This window comes from Erpetoichthys calabaricus, chromosome 12, assembly GCF_900747795.2.
Source record: "Erpetoichthys calabaricus chromosome 12, fErpCal1.3, whole genome shotgun sequence".
Lineage (NCBI taxonomy): Eukaryota > Metazoa > Chordata > Cladistia > Polypteriformes > Polypteridae > Erpetoichthys > Erpetoichthys calabaricus.
The window spans coordinates 82,080,052-82,101,809 of NC_041405.2; the positions used below are offsets into that span (position 1 = coordinate 82,080,052).

Sequence of the window (21,758 nt, forward strand, 5' to 3'; positions counted from 1 at the left end):
ATGAATATTTTTCCCAAAAAACATACTAATCAATGGTTTCACAAAAATCCACATAAAACATATATTGCTTCATGCTGTGACCAATGTTCCCTCTAAGGAGTAGCATATAGTGAGCAAAAACATTGTCTATGAGCGACATTTTGTTTAAGCCAAAAATTTATGAGCACCAACTCCGACAGTCGGAGTGAGCGATCGTGCGATAAGTACGAGCGACGCCGTCGGAATGAGCGATCGTGCGGGAAGTATGAGCGACGCTCTGAATTCGTGTGAGCGATTGCTCACGCACTCAGCTTAGAGGGAACATTGGCTGTGACTCCAGGTGAACATTGCCATAGGCATGCCAGCTATACAAACCTGTTCAGCACCACAATCAACTGGGGACTGATCAGCTGATGCTGGTACTTCACACTTGTTTTCAATCATTTGTATCAAAATCAGAGTCCGACAAGTCAAACCATAATTCAGTGAAAATATGCAAAACATTGTCCACACAGTATTTTAGCTTTACGCATTTGCTTCAATCTCTCTCTCTCGAGAAATGTTGATGTCATTCTTGCCATTGTTTGCTCCTTGCTACTCAACCTTGGGACTCTCTGGGAGAGTCCAATTAAAATATAGCGGCAGGGTTTATCACCATTTACAGTTGATTACCACCATCTACCCCTCCTTTTGACAAAAGTTGACATGTGCCCTGAAAGAGTTAACTGTTTTTTCCATTAATCTCATTGACAAGCTACAATTAATATCCTATTAACAAGACCAAGCTAAATCAGAAAAACTTTTACAAAACGTTTTTAAAGTATGCAAAATATTGTCAAATTATCATTATCATGAAAGTCCCAGAACATAGAGAAACAACTTTTTTGCCAATATTGCACACCCCTAGTATACACATTTTATGTGCATTAAATACATAACAATATTACTAATTACAACTATCCATTATTTTTTAACCTTTCCATTGAGTGAAGTGATAGCTCTAAATCAAGCTGCATTACTGGACAAGATGCAATTAAGGGAATTAAATGACAAAAATTAATATTTCATAAATCATAAAAGGTACTACTCTGATAATGGATGTGTGCGTCTAGCCATTTTTGCTTTGTCGATGTCTCATGCTAGTGTTTATTTCCATTACTTTTACTTTTCACACAAAGACTGCACCTCCTCACAGCAGCACATTGTGTTCAAGCAAGATTAAGGGTAAGGATGGTCCATATTTAGCCAATCTTTATCCAATAAGTAAAGAAAAGTAAAACATGCCTGCTTTGGTGACTTTACCCTTCATCACCACCTGCCATGGAGATGGTGTAGATCAGTGAAGAAAAATACATGTTCCTCACTCAAACTCTATACATTGTTAAGACTGTTTGTCCAAGTACACCTCAACAAAATTGACTTTATTTCCTTTTTCTTATTTTTGTGACAACTGCTAACATGACAGATAAGGCCGATATTCTCCTTGCTTAAAGTTAGATCTTACAAACAAGTACTGTTTGAAAGTGGAAGTTCAAACCTAAAATTTGATAAATTGTGCTGAAAAAAGATACTAACAGTAATAAAAAAAATATAGGTAGCATTTACAAACTAAAAAAGTGAACCTCTAGATAATTTGAAACAGTGCAGGGAAAGGGACCCTAAAATTGGGTGTTTAGATGATGAATGGAAGTCACTCCTTGATAATAAAAACACTCCTCAATTTGCACAAAACACAGACTAAACTAGTACATATTTGTTAAGAGTTTGACTATCTAAAATTACCCAATTATGAGAAATGTCATCAGGCACAAAGTTTGGGAATATGAACTTATCAGACAGTCACAGATTCTTTAATACTCTAACAACTTTGTGAGCAATAATAATAATATCTGATGGAACACTGCTATTCAATGTACAATCAATTGTGATAACTTACAATATGTAGACTTATCATACTCAACAATGTATCATTACAAGTCTTCAAAATGGAAAGCATGTCAAGCATAACTGCAGTTGCTGGATCATGCTACATTAACACTAGAATTACCAGAGCCTACGAAAAAACTCGTAAATCCGTCCCACCTTAAATCGCGTCTTAAATCCGTTTGCACCTCTCCGCCAGAGTCCTTTGTCATCTAAATGTGCTGATAAACACAAGCTTCTAGCAGCCAGCTATTCCATCCCCCCACCGACTTAGAATGAACTTCTCTCCTAGCTCAAGCCTTGCCTTGATTTGATTACCTGGGATTGAAGTGGAGTTTTACAGTGGAAATAATTCTAGCGTTATTTGGAATACACGCATTTCATGTGTGTTCCATTTCTATAGTAGGCTGTGCAAACACATTTTTAAAACAGAAACGTTTTTCATATTCTAATAGTAAATGACAAAATGTAGGCATAAACTATATAACGTATGAAGCCTGAAGTCCATATATCAAAGAAACACTTTCACAAAAGGTACAAATAAGAGAACACGTGCGCTTTCATTCAAAAAATTAAAAAAAAAAAAAAAGCCGCGTTAGCATGCCACATTGACACACTTATTACAACCGACGCGGTGGCGTAATGGTATCAGCTCCTGACTGGGGATCAGAGGGTGGCGAGTTCGATCCCGCACGGCTCCACTTCGAGAAATGAACTGCATTTATTCTTACAATTTTAGAATAACAACACAAATTTGATTTCAGTCTGTAACAGCCGGTGTAACTTATGATACTGGTAAAGGTTAGCTTTTGTTTTTTTTTTTAATTCACTTTTCATTCTCGCAGTCGCATTCAGAATCAATCCATACAACCCCATCTGACACAGCTGGTTTCACATAAATAAAAGTGCACTTTTATTCAAGACTATAACCGAAGAATAAAGAAAGCAAGTTACAGTTGGTGGTTGATACGACAGCTTGCGTGGTGCAATGTTAAGAACTGCTGATTTCCGATCCGTGCTATATAAAATCATCACATTCAAATATTAACAGTTCCCACACACCCAAGGTCCGCCATTCCTACATTTACGACATGTGTACTTGTTGCAGTGTACACACCTCTCTGTGCTATGTTTCCTATTACAGTGAATGAGCACCTGACACTGTACTTTCTTCCCTGGGGGAAGCTGAGGTCTTAGAACGGAAATTTGTTGATGCTGTATCATCTTTTCTTTTTCCATCGCCTTTTCCTGTAAGAAGCGACGACGAAGTTCCTCTGCAAGGTGAGCCATGAACACTCTTCTTTTCTCAGCGGACCCCGTGCATGCCTTATACAGTACGTGTGCGTTCATCGCTGCTAGGTAAAGGATGTTGTAGAACACAGCAACCGGCCACCTGCGTGTTCCTGTTCGCACTGAATAAGCACGCGCCTTCTGGTCCATGATGTCAACGCCATGCTGGGGAAAAAAGAAAGACAAATATGTGACATTTTGAAGAAATCATTTTATCACCAGAATAGCACCAGAATACTTCGTCACACTAATATGTTTTTCATTAGCATACCTTCATGTGGTTGTAGTCTGTGACCGTGTTTGTTTTTTTTTTTTTTTTATCTTGCCCAATCTCCACATCATGGTGCATTGTGCTGAGAATGCAGACAGACTTCATCTTTTTGGGCACATACACTGTCAGCATGGCACTGGAGATCTAAACACCAGCGTGGAGAATTGTTCGTGTACTGAACTGACTTTAGCTGCAGGTGGAAGTTCCCATCGCACTTTATTCATGGTGCCAAACAGAGTTGTATTGCGGTGCAGCAGTCTATTAGCCAGCGAAAGTGACGTGAAGAAGTTGTCTGTTGTTACGGTTCTGCCTTTGTCCAGAAATGGCTCCATAAGCTTTATGACCACAGACTCGGAAAGTCTTTCTCCCGTGGGACGACTGGGATCTTTTCCTAAATAAGGAGTGGCATTGCACATGTACTTTGTCTCCAAATCTGCCGCAATCCAAAAACGCAGAACCGTAACAACAGACAACTTCTTCACGTCACTTTCACTGGCTAATAGACTGCTGCACCGCAATACAACTCTGCTTGGCACCATGAATAAAGTGCGACGGGAACTTCCACCTGCAGCTAAAGTCAGTTCAGTACACGAACAATTCTCCATGCTGGTGTTTAGATCTCCCAGTGCCATGCTGACAGTGTATGTGCCCAAAAAGATGAAGTCTGTCTGCATTCTCAGCACAATGCACCATGATGTGGAGATTGGGCAAGATAAAAAAAAAAAAAAAACCAAACACGGTCACAGACTACAACCACATGAAGGTATGCTAATGAAAAACATATTAGTGTGACGAAGTATTCTGGTGCTATTCTGGTGATAAAATGATTTCTTCAAAATGTCACATATATTTGTCTTTCTTTTTTCCCCAGCGTGGCGTTGACATCATGGACCAGAAGGCGCGTGCTTATTCAGTGCGAACAGGAACACGCAGGTGGCCGGTTGCTGTGTTCTACAACATCCTTGACCTAGCAGCGATGAACGCACACGTACTGTATAAGGCATGCACGGGGTCCGCTGAGAAAAGAAGAGTGTTCATGGCTCACCTTGCAGAGGAACTTCGTCGTTGCTTCTTACAGGAAAAGGCGATGGAAAAAGAAAAGATGATACAGCATCAACAAACTTCCGTTCTAAGACCTCAGCTTCCCCCAGGGAAGAAAGTACAGTGTCAGGTGCTCATTCACTGTAATAGGAACCATAGCACAGAGAGGTGTGTACACTGCAACAAGTACACATGTCGTAAATGTAGGAATGGCAGACCTTGGGTGTGTGGGAACTGTTAATAATTGAATGTGATGATTTTATATAGCACGGATCGGAAATCAGCAGTTCTTAACATTGCACCACGCAAGCTGTCGTATCAACCACCAACTGTAACTTGCTTTCTTTATTCTTCGGTTATAGTCTTGAATAAAAGTGCACTTTTATTTATGTGAAACCAGCTGTGTCAGATGGGGTTGTATGGATTGATTCTGAATGCGACTGCGAGAATGAAAAGTGAATTAAAAAAAAAAAAAAAAAAAAAAAACAAAAGCTAACCTTTACCAGTATCATAAGTTACACCGGCTGTTACAGACTGAAATCAAATTTATGTTGTTATTCTAAAATTGTAAGAATAAATGCAGTTAATTTCTCGAAGTGGAGCCGTGCGGGATCGAACTCGCCACCCTCTGATCCCCAGTCAGGAGCTGATACCATTACGCCACTGCGTCGGTTGTAATAAGTGTGTCAATGTGGCATGCTAACGCGGCTTTTTTTTTTTTTTAATTTTTTGAATGAAAGGCTTTTTTTTTTTTTACATTTTTTGAATGAAAGCGCACGTGTTCTCTTATTTGTACCTTTTGTGAAAGTGTTTCTTTGATATATGGACTTCAGGCTTCATACGTTATATAGTTTATGCCTACATTTTGTCATTTACTATTAGAATATGAAAAACGTTTCTGTTTTAAAAATGTGTTTGCACAGCCTACTATAGAAATGGAACACACATGAAATGCGTGTATTCCAAATAACGCTAGAATTATTTCCACTGTAAAACTCCACTTCAATCCCAGGTAATCAAATCAAGGCAAGGCTTGAGCTAGGAGAGAAGTTCATTCTAAGTCGGTGGGGGGATGGAATAGCTGGCTGCTAGAAGCTTTTGTTTATCAGCACATTTAGATGACAAAGGACTCTGGCGGAGAGGTGCAAATGGATTTAAGACGCGATTTAAGGTGGGACGGATTTACGAGTTTTTTCGTAGGCTCTGGTAATTCTAGTGTTAAGGATGTCAGATTACATGAGTAGGAACAACAGGGGTGATAGTTTACATAGCTGCCACACAACTTTTTGGCAGAGTTTCTCATTTTTAAAGTACTGCAAGCTCAGTGCCTTTTGACTGCCATTTTCCACAAAGCCCAACAGTGCTGGTGGCTTTGCGAATCTCACACAGATTATTGCAGTTTCCTCCATTTTCTATTTTCTCGTAGTGCAAACACAAGACATCAGACAGACAAGATTCAGCAATGTTTGTGTTTCAAAACGAAAGTTTTTCCAGTCAGACATATAGTAAATAACCTTGCAGAAAAGACACACAAAGACTCATAAGCGGAGCAATTGCATGCTTTCACGATGATATAGAAAACATTCTGGTCACTAATTACTCCACCCATGTGAGCGAAGCCAGGTAAAGTACTTTGCCTCTGCACTGCAACTTTCAGTCTGTGACTGATTAAATATTCATCAAACAAACTATGTCAAAGGGCAAACTGTCTAACTCAGTTACGCAAGACCAGATATAACTCCTTCTGCGAGATGTTTGATATACTGACAGAACAAAATTAGCGAGAAACTACCTGAGTATACCCGGAACTTTGGTGCCATCAGAGTGGGTGTTCTCAGCTGCCAGCCTGACAGTTAACACACTGCGCATGCAGTGTCGATATGATCCTATTCCTAAACAAAATGCATAAAATGCTTTTCAGTAATAGTAAGAAACAACTTGTGACGCGTTTAATTTAATGTTAAACCAAAACAAACTCTTCTAAGGATAATATACAAGTAAAACTCTTCCTGAAAAATATTAACCTTGTATTATTTGGGGTGTTAGCAATCGCTCAAAGAGGGTCAGTTACTGATTTTTAAATGTGATCAAAATTTACATTCCTAATTCACAGAGTTTTAATTAATAACTTCTCACTAATTCTATATTTTTCTTTAAAACTTCAAGCAATATTTATGCTTTTTTCAATATGCTTTTTAAAAATAAACACGTTTATCCATCCATTATCCAACCCGCTATATCTGAACTACAGGGTCACGGGGGTCTGCTGCAGCCAATCCCAGCCAACACAGGGCGCAAGGCAGGAAACAAACCCCAGGCAGGGCACGCACACACACACCAAGCACACACTAGGGTCAATTTAGGATCGCCAATGCACCTAACCTGCATGCCTTTGGACTGTGGGAGGAAACTGGAGTACCCGGAGGAAACCCACGCAGACACTGGGAGAAAATGCAAACTCCACGCAGGGAGGACCCAGGAAGCGAACCCGGGTCTCCTAACTGCGAGGCGGCAGCACTACCCACTGCGCCACTGTACTGCCCTAAACACATTTAATTTGTTCAAAATAAAACTGAGTTCCAGTTTAACAGAATAAGGAAGATATTGTTTTTATTTTTGTGGGGATTATGTAGTTGGGGTATTTTATTGTATTTTATTTTAAATCTAAACAAACTCAAACATTACAGGAAAACAATCAATATCACCATTAGTAAAGCTAAAGCCAAGAACCCGTACTGTATTCATATTCCCACTTTACATGTTAGCTAATCAAAATACTTTCAGATTTCAATTTGGATAATCATCTAGAAGTAAGCAACCAGTCATATCTCCATAAAACACATACATTTTCCTGTTCATAAATTAAGGCATTATGATTTCACAAAATCAATAGATGGCTAAAAAAAAGTCTCTTAAATTTCCTAAGCTCTCAGTTACTTCTAACTGAAAAACACCTAAAGTATTATCTATCGACTTTATTAAGTAAAACAAACATGAAATATGAACAAATGAAACATACATATTGGAAGTATCACGAAATATGTAACACTGAAAATTATGAGATTATCAAAAACAGCTCCATCTATTCACTCATACCTGAATGAAAAATAACGTGCTTCAGTCAGGTCATCACAGATCAACAACAAGAATATGTTGAAGAGAGACATGCCATTTCAACAAGGTGTCACAATTACATTTCTTCTTTAAGTTTAAACAACAAGCATCTGTTAACACCTACTTGGTAGCTACCAGTGTCAGATGATAGGTAAAGCACTCTAAAAATTAAAATACAGATACTGCCCAACAGCCCTGTAATGGCTGCCACAAACTACTTTTACCTAAAGCAACAAAATTGCTGGGAAAGGGGTCAACTGATACAAGAAGTGCATTATACTTTTTTAAAAACAACATCATAAAAAATGCATGAGAAAAAAAAAAAAAGAAAATTCTTCAAACAAATTTATGTAAAACGTTCGATTTAGGTACCTATTTCAGTAGATAAAATTTAGAACCTTTCTTCAAAAACTATTGTTTTATTTTGACATTTAAGCTTTAAAACCCCTATAGTATACAGAAGGTCAGTTTCTTTAGAGAAAAAAAACCAGAAGTCTACCCATTCATTTTCTGAACCTTTTTCCCCCAAATCAGGAATGTAATAGGCCAAGAACCTATCCCATAATCACTGAGCACAAAGCAAGATGCAGTTTTACATGGGAAACCACATCATAACAAGGCATGTTCATTGCACACATCTACCTATCTGGCAAATTTAAAAAATGCACTTACTTTAAACCAAAATGTAAAAATTATGTGTGCACAAGCATGTATTTGGGAAGCAGAATTACTTAATTCATTATTATTAATTATTAATTCATTGACTGAAGCATTGGTAGTATCACAAAACATTTTATACACACGTGAAAAGATAAATCATACTAATGAAAATGTATAATATTTCAAAATAATAAATTTTTCTTTAGCTGTGCATACAGTCATAAGCATTTCCTACCTTACTGTCTCTCTCCAATTCATTCTTCAGCCACTCAAAATCACTGTATCTTCTCCGTACACAAGATTCCTTCAGTTTAAAGATAGGAAGATTAGTCTACAGGAAAAAACATGGGAGGAGAAAAGCAATTGTTAATGATGATATTAATTTATATTAGCAATATTAACAAGATGACACTTGGTCTTAGTACTGTTTAGCTGAAACATATCTACACAATTAGCAGTACACTGAAACAGTTATGTAAATAAAGGTAATATAAAAAGTACATTTAAGGACAGACAAAATTGAGTATGAGCAGAACAGAAAAACAGCTATGGTGAGGGTTACTGTTAAATTTTGACAATAGCCAGGATGGTTGTTCCATTTGCCTCTCAATCACAAACTGGACATCTGCTCTAGAGAATGGGCACCACATGAATAAGATCATGTAACCATAGCTGAGAATCTGAAAACTGGGTTGAAAATTGAAACTGTATAATCAATGCAAAAAACAAAATCCGCAAAAAAAGCAATACAAACTTTTAACCATAGATGAAATCAAAAACAGTGCTGCCAAAAGAACATCAATGTGCGATTTTTTTCTACTTACTGTAAAAATAAAATGTAGTTAATTTTTCAACCTTTTGTTGCAGAAATGGGCCCTGTATTTGTTAATGTCAATAATTAAGGAAAGAGAAGTATTTAAAAAACAAAAATAAAACAATTACAAGTACTGGTAAACCAATTTACATGCTTATAGGAACTAGTAACATTTTAATCAAAAAAGGTGAGAAAAGATACTTTTTTATTAAACATGGCTGATTTAAAAGATGACTTTTTAAAATGCGGCACAAAACTAAAATATCACTTGAAGTTATCTGGCTACTAGAATAGCCTGACTGCACACAAATTCAAAGTATCCCATCAAAATCTTCACTAATACAATGAAGTTTAGGACAGCTCATTTATTGTAGATTGATTAATGCAATAGGAGAATTAAGCATGAAGAGGATGCTAGCTCACTTCAGGGCCCAGTTGCGCACAGACACAAAGAGTCAATTAGGAAATTGCAATTTAATCTAAAATGCACATATTTATAAATGAGGAAGAAAAATTTTGTAGTACCGGTATATATGTGTATACTGTGAAGCTCTTAGATAAGTCCTACTAAGTAACCCACCTGCAATAGTATACTTCATAAATTAGCCGTATAAAACAACTTTGCGAGGAATGCCTTTTGTATCAATTAATTAATTAATTTCTTAATTTACTCTAAAATCTAACAATCTTTTTTATTGTAATGCTTCCTTGTAGGTCATTCAATGTAACTGTTTTTCCCCCAATTAAATAAAAATATTTACAAATAGAGGTTTATCCAAACTATTTTCTAGCTTCCTCCAGAACAGCCAGCCATTAAAACTCTATTATCAAGGAAAGGGGTAAGGTAAGACTGAAGAAATAGGGATTGACACACATACTGCTTATAAAAAGTGATTTTGAGCAACTAGTTTTCTGCAAGTTAGCAAATGACAAACAATATAACTTCAGTAGAACGCACTGTAACCACAAGACACCACATCCATAATTTGCGTTACTAACTGGAAAAAACATAACTGCTCACATACAGTACTGTGCAAAAGTTTTAGGCAGGTGTGCAAAAATGCTGTAAACAAAGAATGCTTTCAGAAATATAAATAATGATTGCTTATTGTTATCAATTTACAAAATGCAAAGTGAGCGAACAAAAGAAAAATCTAAATCAAATCAATATCTGGTGTTACTACTTTTGCCTTCAAACCAGCATCAATTCTTATAGGTACACTTGCACAAAGTCAGGGATTTTGTAGGATTATAGTCAGGTGTATGATCAACCAATTATACCACAGGTGCTAATGATCATCAATGTCACACGTAGGTTGAAACACAGTCATTAACTGAAACAGAAACAGCAACAGCTATGTAGGTGGCTTAAAACTGGGTGGGGAACAGCCAAACTCTGCTACCAAGGTGAGGTTGTGGAAGACAGTTTCATGTCATGGCAGATTGAGCACAGCAACAAGACACAAGGTAGTTAAACTGCATCAGCAAGGTCTCTCCCAGACAAAGATTTCAAAGCAGACTGGGGTTTCAAGATGTGCTGTTCAAGCTCTTTTGAAGAAGCACAAAGAAACGGGCAACATTGAGGATCGTAGAGGCAGTGGTCAGCCAAGAAAACTTAGTGCAGCAGATGAAAGACACATCAAGCTTATTACCCTTCGAAATTGGAAGATGTCCAGCAGTGCCATCAGCTCAGAACTGGCAGAAACCAGTGGGACCCAGGTACACCCATCTACTGTCTGGAGAATTCTGGACAGAAGTGGTGTTCATGGAAGAGTTGCAGCCAAAAAGCCATACCTCCGACGTGGAAACATGGCCAAGCGACTCAAGTATGCACGAGAACATAGGAACTGGGGTGCAGAAAAATGGCAGCAGGTGCTCTGGACTGAGGAGTCAAAATCTGAAATATTTGGCTGTAGCAGAAGGCAGTTTGTTCGTTGAAGGGCTGGAGAGCGGTACAATAAGGAGTGTCTGCAGGCAACAGTGAAGCATGGTGGAGGTTCCTGGAACGTTTGGGGCTGCGTTTCTGCAAATGGAGTTGGAGATTTGGTCAGGATTAATGGTGTTCTCAATGCTGATAAATACAGGCAGATACTAATCCATCATGCAATACCATCAGGGAGGCATATGATTGGCCCCAAATTTATTCTGCAGCAGGAAAACGACCCCAAACATACAGCCAAAGTCATTAAGAACTATCTTCAGCGTAAAGAAGAACAAGACGTCCTGGAAGTGATGGTATGGCCCCTGATCTCAACATCATTGAGTGTGTCTGGGATTTCATGAAGAGACAGAAGGATGTGAGGAAGCCTACATCCACAGAAGATCAGTGGTTAGTTCTCCAAGATGTTTGGAACAACCTACCAGCCGAGTTCCTTCAAAAACTGTGTGCAAGTGTACCTAGAAGAATTGATGCTGTTTTGAAGGCAAAGGGTGGTCACACCAAATATTGATTTGATTTAGATTTCTCTGTTGTTCATTCACTGCATTTTGTTGACCGATGAAAATAAATGATTAACACTTCCATTTCTGAACGCATTCTTTGTTTACAGCATTTTTCACACCTGCCTAAAACTTTTGCACAGTACTGTAACTCTGCTCATCTACTATCTCTGTAAAGCATTTTGCCTAGGTGCTTTTCAAAAGGCTACACAACAAGCAATTCAAATTCTCAGTTACAAAACGAATTATCCGTGAACACTTGCAACTAGACAAAAGTGATTCTTTAAATAACTGCAGATTTTAAAAGGCAAGATATTAACATTCAAATTCTTGATATTATTTTCTTTTGACCCAAACCAACAAACTATGAAAATTAAGTTGAGGAAATTACCCTAAATTTACTAAAGGTTTGGCTTTAAAACTACTACATTCTATAATGACTGCCATTGTTAAATTGTAATCAGATAAAATACCAATTAACAGATATATGCATTTCTTAAAGTGAAAAATCTAGCCATGTGAAACAATTTTTATTTATTTAAATGGCTGAACTAGAATTTATATCCTTTGCATAATAAAAGTACTTTCTTCTGGATGGGAAACTATTAATCCATCCATCCATTTATCTATCTTCTAACCCATTTAAAAGGAGGGTCACAAGGGGCAGTGACCATTCCAGCAGCCACAGGCAGGAATCAGTCCTGGGTAAGACACATTTACAGCAGCTCATCCTCACATCAAGCCCACTAAGAAACCCCAGTTAACCAAACATGCATGTCCGTGGGAGGAAAAGCAGAGTATGTAGAGAAAAATCCCAAGTTGACTCGTTTACTGGGAATCAGTGCAAGTACCTAAGTAAGTCACACATATAGGAGGAACTGCAGATAGCATAGAACCAAGACTAAGGGCTCGTTTATACTTAACGCTCAGAACGCATACATGCACGCATCATGGCTGCCACGCATTCCCAGTATTCATTTCACGCGTCCTCTGAGCACATCCTCAAAAATTAATAAGACGCAATGCGCGAGTTGCAGTAACAGCAAAAAGTCGGGGGGTATAGTGTGATAAAAGTTGGAATGTGATGTCAGAGTCTCTGTTTACTATCTACATGTGACATAAAGCTGCTTTGAGGATCCCACAGGATTGATGTGCGCACTTCGATGTTTGATAAATGGTTCAATGTGGTTAAGCAAAATGCTGATATATAAAAGCACCACGAATGCATTTGTATTCAAGTGTCACATATTCCCGATTGTAATGACACGATACATTTTAAAAGTCTCACATACCATCTTTTGTGGCATCTTTTTTTTTTCCTTGCAACTTCACAACAGCAACATAACGTACAGCTCTTTATTTGAGCTACTGAGGAAAAAAAAATTAAGGATGTGGTGAAAAGGTGTATTTTGTGATTAAAGTGGACACTTCGCCTTTAATCTCGAAATGTCCACTTTAACCTCGTAGTTTACTTTATCATTAAAGCAGACCGTCATAAACGTCATCCCAGTTGTTAATCGCCATGAGCTTCTGGGGCTTCCTCCTGACCTGACAGCAGCGGCAAACAACAATAGATCACCACACAGAACACATTAAATGTATGATATTCTAACTCTCTGCACATTTAGAATCCTTAGATTTATACTTGATATCACTTTCATGATGAAATGCATTAAAGTATGTATGTTACATTTTACAGATAAATCATTAATTTCATTTTAAATAATGAATATTGTTAATAATTACACACATGGGGGTGACACGGTGGCAGAGCAGTAGCACTGCTGTCTCGCAGGGAGTCACGTCGCTGGTATTCCCTGCCTGAAGTATACAGGTTTTCCTGCTGGGTTTCCACATTGTGGTCCGGTTTCCTTCCAAAGATATGCAGATTTGGTGACACTAAAATGATGTTAGTGTATGCGAGTGCTTGTATTCACCTTGTGATGAGCCGATGCCCCGTCCAGGGATTGTTTCTGCCTCGTGCCCAATGCTAGCTGGAATTGGCACATCCCTGGATTGATGGATTTAATCATTAAATATTCTTTTCAGAGATATTGTGGCAAGGTGTCATCGGAATATAATGGGTGTTCCAGGCAATTCACAACACAGTAAAGCCGAACTTGTTCTCACCGTGATAGTATCTCACACTGCCAGCTGGTGGATTCTTCCAGATTTAGGTAAAGTACGCACGCAAGTATAAACAGTAAAACGCTTGCGTAGCAGTAGCCTCCACTGGAGCATGCGTCACATCGTATTAAGTATAAACCTGGCCCAAGTTTTAAGGGGTAGATAATGAATTGTCATTAAAAGGGAAAAACATGGAAGAAATATCTTTGATTGAGAATTATTATCTTAATTTAAAAAATTCAAGACAGAGGTGGATGGTATGGTGTAGGATAACATCTCCAGAGTCCTTTGTGCATATATCAGGCACCGTCTATGTGAAGTTTCTGCATGGATTTTTCCTCTAGAATCCATTTATCATAAATTATGGATTTTTACCCGACACTTTCATTCAGAACAGTTTAAAATAAGAAACACTAATGAAATGCTAGATTCAGACCACAACTTTGACTAATCCAATTGAAAATTTTGATTTTGCCTTTTTTCAGCCATTCAGATGTGGACTTGCTTTTGTGTTTTGAATCACTGTCTTCCAGCATGACCCAACTACACTTCAGAGTACAAATGAATGACCAGACATTCTTCTGAAGGAATTTCTTTATACAGAGCATAATTTATGCTTCCTTTCATTATGGCAAGCTGCCCAGGTCATGATGCAGTAAAACATCTACACATCACCACCACACTTAACATTTAGTATGACATTCTTACTGTGGAATGCTGTCCTTGCTTTACACCAGACAAAATGGGAACTATGTTGTCCAAAATGTTTTATTTTTGTTTCATTGGTCCATAAAAAAACCTCCCAAAATTTCAGGGATCAACAAAATACACCATGTACAAATGAGAGATGTGCATTTAAGCTATTGTTGGCAAGAACCAATTTCTCCCTTGCTGTTTTTCAATGAAGCATATTTTTGCCTAATGGCTTTGCCGAGGCAAGATAAGCCTACGGTTCTTTTTGAATCTTTTAGGATCATTTGTGACTTCCTTTGTTTTAACACTGTGTACATGAAGCAATTTGGACACATTAGCCACTCCTAGGAAATTTCACTACTGGTCCATAATGTCTTCCATTTGAAGAGTATGGCTCTGAACTGTGCTTCTATGAATTCTCAGATTCTTAGAAATGGCTTTATAGGTCTTTTCGGACTAACAGATTTTAAGTTTTTTTTCTTATCTCTTCAGGATTTATTAAGCCATGCCATTATGTGCTTGTAGAATCTATGTCCTGGGAACTGAGTGTGATAAGTATCAAAAAAGTGAGGTTTATATTGAGCCTGACTGTTCTATTAGCTGATTAGAATCGTTATAACGGGGCAATTACTTTTTCACATAGAGGTCGGTTTGTGCTGGATAACTTTTGTTAGATGGATAATTATAATATACATACATACACAGACGCACAAGTCTGTGGGAGGAAAATGTGTTATCTGTTCACTCTGTTGTTTGCTAATACTTTGGGTAAATGCCAGGAAACATTCACTGTCAAAAATTCACAGTAAACGAAAAAAAAAAATCAGAAAGGAGAATCAACTTTTTCACAGTACTGTACATGCATGCATACACAGATACACATATACATTGAAAGAGAATAATCACCTTTCATTACAAGCATAATCTGCTAGGCGCAACAGTTATAAATAATTAAAAAAAAAAAAAAAAGTAGCCATGGCAAGAAATGGAGGTATGACAAAGGTATTCACTAAAAGTGTGTTTTAATCTTACTCTAACTTACTTTCCACTGACAGACTGAGAAGATCATTCCTCCTCCAAACTATGCGATTCTTCAATTCCACCCGGGGGGGTAAACGTTAACATTATATAAAGTTATTGTCTGTTTTTACCTGCATTATTATCAATCTTTAATTTAATATTGTCTTTTGTATCAGTAAGTTGCTGCTGGAGTATGTGAATTTCCCCTTGGGATTAATAAAGTATCTATCTATCTTATGTTAATTTATATTTTCTTCTCATTATGTTTAAGAATTGTGATAATTATAGTAGAAATATTTCTCAATACCTAAACGTGAAAATTTAGAAAAAAGCCTTGACAAACAGCTATGCTTGAAATGCACTGGTGACTTCTGTAAGCTAAATTACAGTTTCACGGTCACTTGAAGTGAATGCATTGCTAAAGAGGTACAAAAACTGTAATTTATTTTATTACATACAAGTTCTTCTTATGCTGATCTAGACCAGGGGTAGGCAACGTCGGTCCTGGTGAGCCGCAGTGGCTACAGGTTTTCATTCCAACCCAATTGCTTAATTAGAAACCAATCATTGCCAATCTCAGACCTTATTTAATTTTATGGCTTGTTAGTCTGTGCAATGTAAGGCTCTTATATCGTAGATTTTTTTTCCTTTCCAAAGATATCATCCAAATGATATGAAGCCTAAAAAAGATCATTTTCAGTCTGTCACATTTTTCTATTAAGTGTTTTATTAAATCAAACAGTGCATGATGAACACACACAGATGTAATTGGAAAAAAGCTAGCTGGAGAACTGCTGGCTGCTTTGTCTTTTACATCTTATTGCTAATAAGGAGCAATTAAAACACTGAATGCAGCAGTTTAAGATTGAAATAAGCAATTAAGGTTGGAGAACCTTAACAAGCGAGACCACTAAAATGAAGCATCAAAATGTCACTTAAGCAATATGTGCTTCATCAGCAATAATTGAGTTCTCATTAAGGAACTGGGTTGGAACAAAAACCTGCACATACTGCGGCTCACCAGGACCGACGTTGCCTACCCCTGATCTAGACAGTAATTGCATTAACGTCTGGTACTACTGAAACAACAACTTGGTTTAGTTACATTCCAAGATATAACAGATAATAATCTAACTGCTTTATACAGATACCTACCCAAGGAATTATAAGCATTGATTGCGTTGTTTTCACATTAATTATTGAAAAATAAATGTATATAATCTGTTTACATTTTAGAACTTTTTTTTTTTAATTATTTATTCATGTTTGCTTGACTGGGGATAGGTTTTTTTTTTTGTTTGTGCCATTTGTTCTTTAATATTGCTTTTTACTGTACTTTGTTAAGAGTTTACTGAAATATTTTATACAATGTAAATAGTACTTTGGAGGGTGGCATTAATTTATAGTATATAAAACCTATCTTTATTTCAACAAGGGTTGCCCCACCGATCAAAGATAGCTCATAAACATCTTTCATTTATGATATACTGTAAATAAGATAGCAATTAAATATACCCCTTTATTTGAAGCATACAGCTGACCAAAGTATCTTAAATTATGTACAATTAAAGAAGAAAGAAAAAATGCACCAAAGACTGGTCCGAAGGTTTTCCGTCCTCCAGTGGCAAAAGTACAAAGATCTCTGGTTTTGTGGAAGCTGGAATTAATTATTAGAGCAAATGAAAATATGAAAACTGTAGTAAGCTACACCAAGAAAAGGTCACAGAAACAAATTGTTTATGGTACAAATTAAACAGAGATTCAAATGAACAACACCACAAAATGAAACAAATCTTGGCAACTTACCTATGGCCTGTGCACTGGCATCTACTGGAGTGTCAATTGATTACTTTAAATAATATATTCCTTAAACAGGCATAATTTTCAAAATATTAAATATTATAAACAAAATAGTAAATGTATGTGTTCAACTAAATGATTAACTACTGGATAAACAAGTCATTCAGTAGATACCATTGGAAATCATACTGTTCTTTTCTGCGACAATGTATTCTAAAATATATAATGAAAATACATGAATTTCACAACTACAGAATGTACTTTCAAAGAAGGTAAAAAAATACAATGGAAGTAGAAATAAGATGATAGAATAAATGTAACGCATTTTCTGAAAACAAGGACTAAAGAAAGCAGAAAAATGCAATTTAGGGAACAGAGGTGAAAGAAAAGTTAAACACGCACAGCTACTCCAAAAGGACAGTTTACATGCAGGAAAAACTGATGGACAAAGAAGGATACCGATTTATTTGCAATGAATACTAGGAAAATAGTGTAAAAAGTAAAAACTCTACTTTGTACACTCAGCTGAGTATGTTGTATTTTGTTAAGTCATATCAGGTAATTTGGGCTCCAATGAACGAAAAAAAAGACAGCATTAAAGATCTTATGACATCAAAGACAAGTCCAGAGTGAACATATAATAAATCATTTTTATCTTAACATTTACATTCACAAACTTAACTAAATTAGCATAATTAGACTGCATTATTTAATACAGAATGAAAAGTATAAAAAATATATTAAAACATAGGAGCATGCACTGATACAGTGCATTGGCACACCCACCATCTGACAAACCACCTCAGGATCCTAAATTAGAACCCGAGCAGCCTTGCAGTGGGTGACACCTCAGCACCACACTTGTTTGAATGGAACAGTGTGTGTTTTTTTTTTTTGTTTTTTTTTTGAGTGGTTGGAGTGCCAATCCTGCCACCAACCCCCAAGTTTTCCCTGCAAGTTGGAGGATCTGCTTGCAGGGCTGAATGCAATTTAAGGTCATACCCAAGACGGAGCAATTGCAGGTTAAGGGTCTTGCTCAAGAGCCCACATAAAATACTGAATTACTCTTTCAACTGCGTAATTTATATTGACAGGAAATATAGAACTAATCCAGAATAATCTTAGGGTTATGGAATTACAAAGTCCATTATGCCACTAATATTTTGACCTTTCAATTTTAATAACAAATATGTATGTTTTCTACAATGGTACATCATGCTAACACCCAAGGACATCTTATAGAATCTTCCCCTGGGACAAGGCATCAACAAGAATATGCCAGAGGCCCTGCCTGAAACTGCATAGCAACGCAGTACGTCTCGGGGTGACAGAGGATGCAGTAATTAAGAATCAGCCAAATATCTCGGGAGGCAGTTCAGCTTGTCACATTTTAATAAAATGAAACAAGCATTTGGTTAATTTAACATGTCCCGTGTAATTTAAATAAAATTTGCAACGCAGTTACTAACGACCAACTGAAATGTTTCTGTGAAACACTCACCAACAGTCTGAGTAACTTTCTAGCTTATGATTACCCTTTGGTCCATTTTAAACATGGATTTTAACCTCTGATCCTAGAGAAACTTTAAATAGCAATGTTCGTTTAATGTTTCTTGTAAAATTCAGAATATTTAAAAGTACATGATGCATCTCGGATTAGGTATTTCGATAATTCGTAAAATTAACAGTGTAATAGATTATCAGGCTTGGAATTCTGCTGTACAGTCTTCACTTATTTCCTTATGGATATTTATTGCCAATTCAGCAACATCCTTACAGAATGTATCCGATACATACCTATACTTGAAATGTGTTAAAATCTGCACTCCTGCACAAATACTTGTAATCAGTTATTAGTTCTCCTTGTTTTCTGATTCAAAATGTGTACTATTTTTAGCAGGTCAGTACAGCTTTATATCTCACATTTCCAATGAATCAAGAGTTTTCCTTGCAGCAACGAAAACGCCCATTTCCTTCTACTAGAGATGTGTCTGCTGTGTTTTTTCTTTTGGCATGTCACCCTTCTTCTGTGTCTAACATATTAGCTCTGAACAGTGCGTTATGTCAGGGGTACACTTCAAGACCGTTAACCGATTGAAGGCCTAACCTACATCCTCGGAACTCGGATTGCTCCCTTTCGGCGCATAGCCTTACCCGCATTCGGACCTCGTATGTTGTGTATCGGTTCCTACCGACCCCAACTGTCTGTGGGTTAAATACGTCGATTTCGAGAAAGTTACTCGGAGGCCCATATGCATCCGTGAGATCCTGAGGTTTAGAATTTAAACGACGGGTGTCCGCAACCGTTGCTTCCGACATTTTTCAGCGCAAAGAATCCAGTGTACAGGGTCCACAATTAGAGCAAGACAACAAGGAGCTCCTGAAGGCTGTCCAGCTGATTCAACCAATAGGAGGTAGAGAGACAACACGGAAGGTTGACCTCGTATGATTGATTGAAACAATCAACCAATTGTAGTGGAACTCTGAGACGGCAACGTTTTAGGATGGGCGGGCTTTACTGCATGCAAAGCCAATCACTTTAAGTTATGTGGAAGCAACAGCAACTTCCAGAAGGAAGTGGTTTAGGAATATCGTGTACAAAAACCGTGTTGGTCACAAAACTGTTGTATGTAACAGTTAAAAATCACTTTTCGAAATCTGTAAAGGACAAACGATGGTTGTTCTTAAAGCCATAACAGAATAGCATAAAGTCAAGTGTGTTCCATTTGTTGTTTCCACAAATCTCAATTAGTTCTACAATTTTCAACTATAACGAAAAACTAATGAATCATTTCCCATCCCTGATTTGTGCCTCTTATAATTCTCGTTATATATTTAAATCGTTTTTTATAATAACAAACTTTAGAGTTGCTGGGAGAAAGCCTCAAGCACAGCAGGCTCCCACCCTGGTTGGATTGCCTGTCCATAAACTTGCCAGAACCCTCTCACACACATACTGAGCAGGCCAATATTAATTTGCCAACTAACTTAGTAAGCACGTGATTCAAATGTTGAAGGAAAACGTATCACGATAGCGACTTTCGGTTTACATTTAAATACATGGCAATGAAGAAGACAAACATTCTAGTCCACAGTTCAGCATGGTATTGTCAGCTGTCACCAATTTCCATAAAATAATAGGGTTTAACACTGGGTCCATTTTTGGAGGCTTTACATCCACTCCAAGATCAGGAGAGTTTGGCAGAAGTAAGCTTTACTCCTTGTTAGGGAGGAGAAATAGAGATCTATATTGCCAAAAATACTTGCTAGCTAGCTGTGATATCATGTTTTCATGGTCAGTTGGTAGTAGTTATTACCAGATATAACTACAGTTTCTGATCTTTACATTGTCATTGTTATTAATTTATACAAGGCAAGGTTAAATATGCAGCTGCTGAGCTGAACACAGCAGTCTCTTAGCTTGAGAATGATTTTGGGACACTTGACACAAGCCCATATTATACAAATGATCTTCCACAACAGATAGTTTGATTTAAATGGCAGTGACACTAAATGCAACTGCAGGATACTGAAAGAAGAATGAGAATGATAATTACTTAATAACAGTTAATCAGACAAATTGCCACAGTTATTAAAAAGAAATCAGCAAAGTTTAAACAGACGCTCTGACAAAAGTATACAGTAGTATGGTAAAGACATACCAGACCTTATTTAAAGCGAGAGTCCAACAAGGCTTCTGTTATGGTGATAGGCAGATCATTCCAAAATTTGGATACCTAAAGTTAAAGCTTGCTTTACTTTATTTTACTCTCACATACAGTAACTAGTTCTGCATATCCTTGTAATTGCAATGTACACTTTGGAATCATGATATTGGTATGTTCTGTAAGGTAAAGAAGGATTAAGCTATTTACAGGTTATCTGTGGAAATTAAGTATTGTAAACTTGGCCCTTAAATTATATACAAATTGGAGTTATTTTGTCATTCTTCATAGTTTATGCTGCTTTGTATTGTATTAGCTGTAGAGTAGCAAGCAAGTAATATGAACATGCTCAAGACAGAGCAAATTCTTATTGATGCAAATAGAGTAGCTTTTAAGAACATTCCATATTAAAAAACTAACTTAATTTTGAATTTTGTAAAGAAGTATTTTTGAGCTTATAAAGCACATGTTTGAAAACATGTCTATATAATGATTAAACTATAAATAAGAATGCCTAAAATCTGAATACTTTAAACCAAATTAAAATTTATACTCTTTGAAGTAATTCAGTATTACCTTACTAAGTTATTTGCAGGATTCCTACTGACTAAAAATGTCTGTCCATCTATTAAGTTTCCTTATCCAGGTCAGGGTCATTGGCAATTGGTGCCTATCCTGACAGCACTGATTAAAAAGCTACAAGCTACAGCAGCTGAGATTGGGGAGACTGTGCAGACAAGTGTTGTCCAGGTTCTTAACCAGTTGTAGCTTTATGTGATAAAAAGAAAGACACGGTTAAACTACCACACATGACATCTCAGCTAGACACTCTGAAGTCAGTTGGAAGAAGGTATTATAGTCTAATGAGACCAAACTGGAGCTTTTGGGCATCAGACTAAATGCCATGTTTGTGTCTGAACAC

General features: G+C 37.1%; 1 protein-coding gene across 1 annotated transcript in view; it reads right to left on the reverse strand.

Moving 5' to 3' along the window:
* The window catches only part of LOC114662345 (sorting nexin-12), a 38,643-nt gene extending 19,055 nt beyond the window's left edge, over positions 1-19,588 (reverse strand). The window contains exons 1-2 of the mRNA XM_028815743.2: positions 19,326-19,588; positions 8,514-8,609 (exon numbers count right to left, since the gene is read on the reverse strand). Coding sequence (XP_028671576.1) covers positions 8,514-8,609; positions 19,326-19,490 — 261 coding nt within the window. The 5' untranslated portion in view covers positions 19,491-19,588. The remainder of the gene's footprint in view (positions 1-8,513; positions 8,610-19,325) is intronic.
* Positions 19,589-21,758: the final 2,170 nt, after the last annotated feature.